Source organism: Littorina saxatilis, linkage group LG1 (genome assembly GCF_037325665.1).
Source record: "Littorina saxatilis isolate snail1 linkage group LG1, US_GU_Lsax_2.0, whole genome shotgun sequence".
Classification (NCBI taxonomy): domain Eukaryota; kingdom Metazoa; phylum Mollusca; class Gastropoda; order Littorinimorpha; family Littorinidae; genus Littorina; species Littorina saxatilis.
Genome location: NC_090245.1, coordinates 24,723,296 through 24,733,295, shown reverse-complemented (window position 1 = coordinate 24,733,295; position 10,000 = coordinate 24,723,296). Strand labels below are relative to the sequence as shown.

The following is a 10,000-nucleotide window of genomic DNA, read 5'->3' as shown; positions in this document are numbered from 1 at the left end:
CATATGATCAAGGTCAAGGTCACTTTGACCCTTATGAAATGTGACCAAAATAAGGTAGTGAACCACTAAAAGTGACCATATCTCATGGTAGAAAGAGCCAATAAGCACCATTGTACTTCCTATGTCTTGAATTAACAGCTTTGTGTTGCATGACCTTGGATGACCTTGACCTTGGGTCAAGGTCACATGTATTTTGGTAGGAAAAATGTGTAAAGCAGTTCTTAGTGTATGATGTCATTGCTAGGTTTAGGTCAAGCATGTGAGTCGTATGGGCTTTGCCCTTCTTGTTTGGATAAATGTCTTTGATGACGTCATATCCGGCTTTTCGTGAAAGTTGAGGCGGCACTGTCACGCCCTCATTTTTCAACCAAATTGGTTGAAATTTTGGTCAAGTAATCTTCGACGAAGCCCGGACTTCGGTATTGCATTTCAGCTTGGTGGCTTAAAAATTAATTAATGACTTTGGTCATTAAAAATCTGAAAATTGTAAAAAAAAATAAAAATTTATAAAACGATCCAAATTTACGTTTATCTTATTCTCCATCATTTGCTGATTCCAAAAACATATAAATATGTTATATTCGGATTAAAAACAAGCTCTGAAAATTAAATATATAAAATTATTATCAAATTTTTTTTTTCGAAATCAATTTAAAAACACTTTCATCTTATTCCTTGTTGGTTCCTGATTCCAAAAACATATAGATATGATATGTTTGGATTAAAAACACGCTCAGAAAGTTCAAACGAAGAGAGGTACAGAAAAGCGTGCTATCCTTCTCAGCGCAACTACTACCCCGCTCTTCTTGTCAATTCCACGGGCACTGCCTTTGCCACGGGCGGTGGAGTGACGATGCTACGAGTATACGGTCTTGCTGCGTTGCGTTGCGTTCAGTTTCATTCTGTGAGTTCGACAGCTACTTGACTAAATATTGTATTTTCGCCTTACGCGACTTGTTATATTTAGTCAAGTTTTGACTAAATATTTTAACATCGAGGGGGAATCGAAACGAGGGTCGTGGTGTATGTGCGTGCGTGCGTGCGTGTGTGTGTGTGTGTGTGTGTGTGTGTGTGTGTGTGTAGAGCGATTCAGACTAAACTACTGGACCGATCTTTATGAAATTTGACATGAGAGTTCCTGGGTATGAAATCCCCGAACGTTTTTTTCATTTTTTGGATAAATGTCTTTGATGACGTCATATCCGGCTTTTCGTGAAAGTTGAGGCGGCACTGTCACGCCCTCATTTTTCAACCAAATTGGTTCAAATTTTGGTCAAGTAATCTTCGACGAAGCCCGGGGTTCGGTATTGCATTTCAGCTTGGTGGCTTAAAAATTAATTAATGACTTTGGTCATTAAAAATCGGAAAATTGTAAAAAAAAATAAAAATTTATAAAACGATCCAAATTTACGTTTATCTTATTCTCCATCATTTGCTGATTCCAAAAACATATAAATATGTTATATTCGGATTAAAAAAAAGCTCTGAAAATTAAATATATAAAAATTATTATCAAAATCAAATTGTCCAAATCAATTTAAAAACACTTTCATCTTATTCCTTGTCGGTTCCTGATTCCAAAAACATATAGATATGATATGTTTGGATTAAAAACACGCTCAGAAAGTTAAAACAAAGAGAGGTACAGAAAAGCGTGCTATCCTTCTTAGCGCAACTACTACCCCGCTCTTCTTGTCAATTTCACTGCCTTTGCCATGAGCGGTGGCCTGACGATGCTACGAGTAAAATGGCATTGCGTTCAGTTTCATTCTGTGAGTTCGACAGCTACTTGACTAAATATTGTATTTTCGCCTTACGCGACTTGTTACATTTAGTCAAGTTTTGACTAAATGTTTTAACGTAGAGGGGGGAATCGAGACGAGGGTCGTGGTGTATGTGTGTGTGTGTGTGTGTGTGTGTGTGTGTGTGTGTGTGTGTGTGTGTGTGTGTGTGTGTGTGTGTAGAGCGATTCAGAGAAAACTACTAGACCGATCTTCATGAAACTTGACATGAATGATCCTGAGTATGGTATCTCCAGACGTTTTTTTAATTTTTTGGATAAATGTCTCTGATGACGTCATATCCGGCTTTTCGTGAAAGTTGAGGCGGCACTGTCACGCTCTCATTTTTCAACCAAATTGGTTGAAATTTTGGTCAAGTAATCTTCGACGAAGCCCGGACTTTGGTATTTCATTTCAGCTTGGAGGCTTAAAAATTAATTAATGAGTTTGCTCATTAAAGTTGTCATTAGAATCGATTTTTCGCAAACAGATTTAAAATTGATTGCATCGTATTTTTCATCACATTCTGAATCTAAAGATATATACATATGTCATGTTTACTCTTAAGATGTGATCACAATTAACGAAAATAGATTAATTAGTCTTACGATTAAAATTTAAGAAATCGTCCAAAAAATGATTTCATATTATTCTTTATCATTTCCTGATTCCAAAAACATATAGATATGATAGGTTGTATTCAAAACAAGCTCAGAAAGTTAACAAGAATACAGAAAAGCGCGCTTTCCTCCTGCTTAGCACAATACGCTACTGCGCTATTTTGGCGTGTTAATTTCACTGCGTTTTGCACGTGGGAGGTGAGCGATTTTCTTCTCGCGGGGATTGACGAAGCTGGTGATAAAATGAGACTGTGCCAAAAGGTGACGTTTTCATGTCAGTATGTCCCAAATGACATCACCAGTACATTTTTCATTCTATCTAATCTGTTTTCGTTCTATTTTTTCTAATAACATGCGTTAACAATTGATTGCCAACTGGAATGGAAGAGCACAAAAAGTGTAACTTGATATGTAGTTTCTCTAGAGGGAAAAACATCTTCCACTTTCATGTCAGTGTGTCCCATGCAACATACATTTGCCAAACAGCTATGTGCAAGTAGATTATTTGTTAGTGGTATAGAAAATACTGATCAACAATTAAAGTCAGTTTTCACATTCATTTTCTACCTATTTCTTATTTGTTTATTCTGTTGGCAATGGTGAAATGTCAGCAATCGTGTGTCATTCGGGACAGTAGACATGACACCTGACCTTTTGGCACAGTCTCAAATACAGTGCGTTCAGTTTCATTCCGTGAGTTCGACAGCTTGACTAAATGTAGTGCGACTTGTTTTTACATTTAGTCAAGTTTTGACTAAATGTTTTAACATAGAGGGGGAATCGAGACGAGGGTCGTGGTGTGTGTGTGTGTGTGTGTGTGTGTGTGTGTGTGTGTGTGTGTGTGTGTGTGTGTGTGTGTGTGTCTGTCTGTCTGTGTGTGTGTGTGTGTGTGTGTGTGTGTGTGTGTGTGTGTGTGTGTAGAGCGATTCAGAGTAAACTACTAGACCGATCATTTTGAAATGTTACATGAGAGTTCCTGGGTATGATATCCCCAGACGTTTTTTTCATTTTTCGATAAATGTCTTTGATGACGTCATATCCGGCTTTTTGTAAAAGTTGAGGCGGCACTGTCACACCCTCATTTTTCAATAAAATTGATTGAAATTTTGGCCAAGCAATCTTCGACGAAGGCCGGACTTCGGTATTGCATTTCAGTTTGGTGGCTTAAAAATTAATTAATGACTTTGGTCATTAAAAATCTGAAAATTGTAATTAATATTTTTTTTAAATAAAACGATCCAAATTTACGTTTATTTTATTCTTCATCATTTCCTGATTTCAAAAACATATACATATGTTATATTCGGATTAAAAACAAGCTCTGAAAATTAAAAATATAAAAATTATTATCAAAATTAAATTTCCGAAATCGATTTAAAAACAATTTCATCTTATTCCTTGTCGGTTCCTGATTCCAAAAACATATAGATATGATATGTTTGGATTAAAAACACGCTCAGAAAGTTAAAACGAAGAGAGATACAGAAAAGCGTACTATGCAGCACAGCGAAACCACTACCGCGCTAAACCGGCTCGTCAGTTTCACTGCGTTTTGCACGAGCGGCGGACTACGGTCATTGTGAAAAAATGCAGTGCATTCAGTTTCATTCTGTGAGTTCCACAGCTTGACTAAATGTAGTAATTTCGCCTTACGCGACTTGTTCTTGTTTGCACTGAACGAGCGCCTGTGCTTGCGTAAGTTCTTCGTGCGTTGTCCGTGCAAAATAATCAATATCAGTATCTGCGTTACGGGGGAGGGAAGTGGCCTGTGTCTGAGAGCGCTGATCTGAAAAATAGATTTTTCTCTCTTATTCACATCAGTATACCGAAGTGGCAGTGACGAGGCAGTTTTTGCTCCTCCACGGCCCACTAAACCCACCCCTCTCTTTCTTACCGCTCCACATCCCTCCACCTAACCTTTTTGTCCTCTCTTGCATGTCTCCGGCACACACACATTATAATATGTCAATAGTATCAAGGACCACTGCACCGGTACGGTAGGCCTTAGTCACGTTGGTTTGTATTACACTGCGGTGCTATGAATTTATAATTATTGGTAGTTACAAGAACAAAAGTGTAACGTTTAGATTCAGCTATTCCTTTTCAGGTTTCGACGCCCTTGTTCGAGTGCCAAGTCTCCCTCCCCTCTCCCCATTTGCTCTCTCTCTCTGAGATATCATCAGAAATTGTGAAAGAAACAATTGAAAGTCAGCAGAGACTTTCTTCCGAGATTTGTTAAAATCTCTTAGCAGAGAAAGAGAGAGAACTAAGTATCCCTTCACAGAGAGCCTATTGGGAGCATCAGACCCTCCTCAAGGGGGACCGAGATTTACGAAGTATAGTTCCTTTGTGGGGGACGCATCACAAGGTAATCTAGTCCTGAGGAGGATCATTGTTTTTGTACCCAGACCAGACACGTGTTTCGACATAATTGTGTCTCATCAGAGGTCAGGTGGTTCTGATGGCAAAAGTTGTCAACCCATGGTATCCAACTAAGAAGTAAACCACTCTCTGAATGGCAGCTTCTGTTGGCATGGGAGACTACCCTCATCTGACAACCCCAAGGGGATATCTGTGAAGGGAAACGGTTTGATTTAAGGCCAAAGTGTGGAATTGATATTTATTAAGAAAGAATTTAGAAATTTAGACAAGTTTTAACCAAGAAATTAGGTTAAAACAAGGGAAATTTGAAAAAGCCTAAAGGGAGGTAACTCTGTACCAGCCTGCAGATCCAGAAATGAATACGCGAACAAGTTAGATCTAATTTTGAAAAGGTTAAACAGGAAAAGCGGTCAACTTTTCACTGCTGTTCAACACAGGACTTGGTAAAGAAGAAGTTTTCTGCAAGACTTGTTCAATTGGATCGCTTTAAAGGCGATGCAACTTTCACGGTGACCACATTATAAAACATCAGAAATTGTGAAAGAAACAATTGAAAGTCAGCAGAGACTTTCTTCCGAGATTTGTTAAAATCTCTTAGCATATATATATATATATATATATATATATATCTAAAACTCTCCCACACACACACACACCATACACACACACAGCGCACGCACTGTCATGTTACTTCAGTCCATCTGCTTTATGTACAGACTGATATTGAGTTGTTACGTCAATCTTCAGAAATTAACTGGCTGGGGCGAAGGCAGAAAGGGAATTTATAGATGGGAAACGAATTAATTAATGAAAGCGTGCGGTAAGGTGAGGAGCTGTATTATTTACAGCCACCGTGTACTTGTATGTATACCTGCCAGTGGTTGCTCAAGGTAACACTCAATTTCGTTTTCATGTCAGCTTCTTCAGCACAGGAGACTTAAAGGCCCACTCCGCCTCGTGAAAACAGTTGGACTCACTGTCTCAGATCTGGCCAGGCTTTAAAATAGGATAAGACTATCCCTCCACTTGGTCACTGACCAATGATCAACACCCTGACTGCTTGGTGTGGTGAGTTGGACTTTTTTGATGAATTAATTTTCGAAAAAGACACCAGTGCCTTTCAGTTTCACGAAATTAATTCTTAAAGCAATGACCACTGTGCACAGCGAGCACCCAGGCTGTTCATTTGTGGTATGTGACCAAGTGGAGGGATGGTCTTATCCCGTGTAAAAAGCCTGGACAGATATATACGATGGTGAGCCCAACGTTTACACGAGAAGGAGTGTGCCTCTTTATGGCTGAGACTCGCATAGCAGTTTCATAACACATAATTATGAAACCCTGTTTTCTTCAGCGCTGTAGTGGATATGTGTTTTTGTTTTTCCTCGGTAAAAACAATAGCCTACATTGTGCGCGTAGCATGAAAGGCACAGCTTCCGAATTAGAGAATAATCTCATCAGTATGAAATTCCATCCCTTTTTGTGTGTCGTCAAAAGGTTGTTGTTGTTTCTGTTGCGTTAAACATCCCTTTTACTGTTATGAAAGGCAGCGGTCTTCGTGGTGTTCTTCTCCAGGGCACACGTTATTGAAGGTGTTGGCAAAAAAGCCTACGTAGAAAATAAAATATAAATAAAATAAAACATGTTTAAAACAAGAAATTCCTCCGATAGGAAAAACACCCCCGGCAAAGGGAAATAACCTTCTCAGTTGGTGGCAGTGAGAATGGTTATTACAATGGTTATTTCCCTTTGACCAACGGGGGTGTCCGTCTATAAGTCGTTGTATAATTTTAATCCACCAATAACTCCCTAACCGTGTGTTTGACTGGTCCCAATTTTTGTTTGGACCGTCTCAGGAATGTATAGAACCTGTTCAGCAAGTTTGGTGACGATCGGTCCGTTCATTCTAGAGATCTACTTGCGAACACAAACACCGCCACAAACACATCGAGTGAAACCTATACACACCCCTATACCGGGGGTGTAAAAAGATTTCCCTGTGGAAAGTAAAGCTTTGTTATTCATGTAAATGGTTGATGTTAACAACTTTGAGAATTCGAGTTTGTTCTCAGAGGTCATGGAGAGAGAGAGACAGAGAGAGAGAAAGAGACACTTACAGCCAGACAGACACAGACAGACACACAGATAGGCAGACAGAGAGGGATTGCCACCGATAGATTAAAAGGGACGGCACCTTCAAACGGGGGTAGCACTCAAATGTCGGTTACTGGAATTTGAACCCCCTCGATTCTATTCATAGATTTGTTTAAACAAAACCCAAACAGAGCATGTTGCATGTTTGTTTTTTTCTGTCCCTCTCTCTGTCTCTCTGTCTGTCTCTCTCTCTCTCTACTCGGATCGGAGGGGCCTGTCTACCCACCCCAACACCCCAAATAGACAAGCACTGGCCTAGCCAATGAATAGGGTCTAACGTAACCCGACCAATAAGAATCGAGCGTAGCTGAGTATAGTACAGAGCAGTGGCATACAGCTATTTAAACAACCCGGCGGCGTGCAGTGGGACACATGACGTAAGCTGGCACCGAGCACACACCTCAGACCTTGAACTGCCGGTTAAGGGAGTTCAAGGAAGAAGAAGAGGCCCAAAAAAAAGCCATAAAAAAAAGAAGACATTTATAAGGAAAAGAAGAGATATTGACTTGCATGTGTGCTTGTTTTTTGTTGCACTGGAATGATCGTGATTGTTCTTGACCTAAGGGCCGACAGGATTAAAATGCACACCGTGAGTGAGAATTTGGTTGAGTGTACTGTTATTTCAAAGTGGTGTTCAGCATGGATAGATTCATGATTGATTGATTGATCAGTTCTTGGTCGACGAAGAAAGCATACACTTTCTTTGTGTGGGAAAAAGAAGAAGAAGAAAAAAAAGCGGCGCGGTTGGGAGCTTTGATAACATTATTGATTGGATGTGATTGATTTTCCCATCAGTTTTGCATACTGTGAGGTGTAAGTTGCGGACATTATGTACTGAGATTTTAATTATGTTTTGAAGAAAATGTGGCATCGGTTGTTCTCTGATATTTGTGTTTCTTAGTTTTCTTTTTCTCTCATTTCCTGTTCGTATTTTCTGTAGTGTTGGTTTTGTTGCGAATTGTAACTCCAGAGATCTTTGAGTTTTCCTCTCTTTAGCTACTCTCTTTAATCGAGGCGATAATTTTGTTTGTTACTTCCAATTTGCGGACAGCTTTATTGTTCAGAAACTTAAATTTTTTAAATCTCGTTTTAATCTGCAACTTTTGGAGCACGATGGAAGGTAGAAAATGTAAACAGGAAAATGTAAACAGGAGCTATGTTCTCAGCTTAAGAAAGCCGCCTCCTTTTGCGGAGCTTTTAATAAAATCAAAGAACAAACGCTCCCGCGCGTATTCCGTGGGTACAGTTCTAAGCGTAGGGATTTTTTTTTCATTTTTTTAAAATTTTTTTATTCCCGCAGTGGGGCACTGCGGTTATGAAATTAAAGGCCCCTCCTGTTTTTGGAACCGCAGGAGCTTTCTAGTTTGCTGTTAGGTAGATTTTTGGTTCCTCTTTCCTGTCATGCTCTCTTTTTCTTCATGAATTCTTTTCTTTTTTCTGCCTTCTTGCTCATTCACCTGTATTTTTTCCAAAAATCTCTTCTCTTGCCGCTTGTCTCGCGATTCATGTATAGTTTAATCTGTTAGTGTTCTGATGTAAGTCCAGCAGTAGATAGGTTAAGCCTATTTTAACATACTGGAAACTGGTAATCTTCCAGTAGGTATTAATTTAGTTTTACTAAAGCCTGCTGGGACACAAGTAATGGGTTAGTGCATTTGTAAACAGGAATCGCTTGACAAGTGGCCCCCTTCATCCCCCCCTTCCTCGTCCTGATATGGCTCTGCGTAGTCGGCTGGACGTTAAGCAACAAATAAACAAACAAACAAAAATTTTTTTATGCAATTTATATCGCGCACATATTCAAGGCGCAGGGATTTATTTATGCCGTGTGAGATGAAATTTATTTTACACAATAAATCACGCATTCACATCGGCCAGCAGATCGCAGCCATTTCGGCGCATATCCTACTTTTCACGGCCTATTATTCCAAGTCACACGGGTATTTTGGTGGACATTTTTATCTATGCCTATACAATTTTGCCAGGAAAGACCCTTTTGTCAATCGTGGTATCTTTAACGTGCACACCCCAATGTAGTGTACACGAAGGGACCTCGGTTTTTCGTCTCATCCGAAAGACTAGCACTTGAACCCACCACCTAGGTTAGGAAAGTGGGGGAGAAAATTGCTAACGCCCTGACCCAGGGTCGAACTCGCAACCTCTCGCTTCCGAGCGCAAGTGCGTTACCACTCGGCCACCCAGCCCATGACCGTGGTGGTCAGTAGCGTGAAGTGAATTACATCGGGCGACCGCTTAGTCATTGTGTGTGTGCGTGAGTGCGTGCCTTTGTTCGTTATCACTTGTTGTTACATGTATCAGGCAATACTATTATTATTTTATTGATATTTTACCTTTTTTTACTTTAAACATTGTCATATATATATATATATATTAAATAAAAGTTTATATTGCTGTGTTTTTATCATTTGTATTTTGTATTGTCATATTTTATTCTTATTATATTTCTATTTTTACATTTTGTATGCAATTATAAATTATATTTGTCATTCACTTGTGCTTGCAGAAACGGATGATGGGCGCGAGGATGGGTACACCGACAGAACAGAACGCCCCTACTGGATGTAACTACCACTGATATTTCCTGTCAACTGATTTCACCTTCACTGGGTGTTATTCAGCTCTGCGGCATCTTTGCTTACCAAGACAGACACTGCAGCGAGTAACGGTGCTTGAAAATGGCAACTCGCGCCTGCAAGCGGATGGACACGACCAATTACACCGATGTCGTCATCGTGGGTCAGTGCGGTTTTCGTGACGTCATTCTGAGGATTGTATCTGTGATGTCAGTGTGTTCTTTGTGACGTTTTCTGTGTTTATTTGTGTTGTTTCGTAATGTCTATGTTGCTAGTCTTATCTTAAAGAATTATCATGACGAAAGAAGATGTTGAAAATAGGAGGTAGACTAATTCACCTTTGTGCGTATTTCTGGTCAGACTGCTTGCACTGTGAAAGCAGCGCACCGCAAGGGCATTCAGTGACGTGATAGTATTCAGGGTACATTGTATGATAGATATTGCATAACTACCAGAAAGAAAAAAAGGC

The 10,000-nt window shown here is 39.7% G+C and overlaps 1 protein-coding gene across 3 annotated transcripts in view; it reads left to right on the top strand.

Moving 5' to 3' along the window:
• The window catches only part of LOC138965276 (oxidative stress-induced growth inhibitor 1-like), a 52,946-nt gene that overhangs the window by 30,739 nt on the left and 12,207 nt on the right, over positions 1-10,000 (top strand). Inside the window, exons 1-2 of one of the 3 annotated variants that reach the window (XM_070337417.1) lie at positions 7,282-7,526; positions 9,462-9,694. In XM_070337417.1, the coding sequence (XP_070193518.1) occupies positions 9,680-9,694 (15 nt within the window). In that variant the 5' untranslated portion in view covers positions 7,282-7,526; positions 9,462-9,679. Of the gene's footprint in view, positions 1-7,281; positions 7,527-9,461; positions 9,695-10,000 lie in introns of those variants that run through there. The other 2 variants (XM_070337398.1, XM_070337409.1) reach the window with 2 other exon arrangements.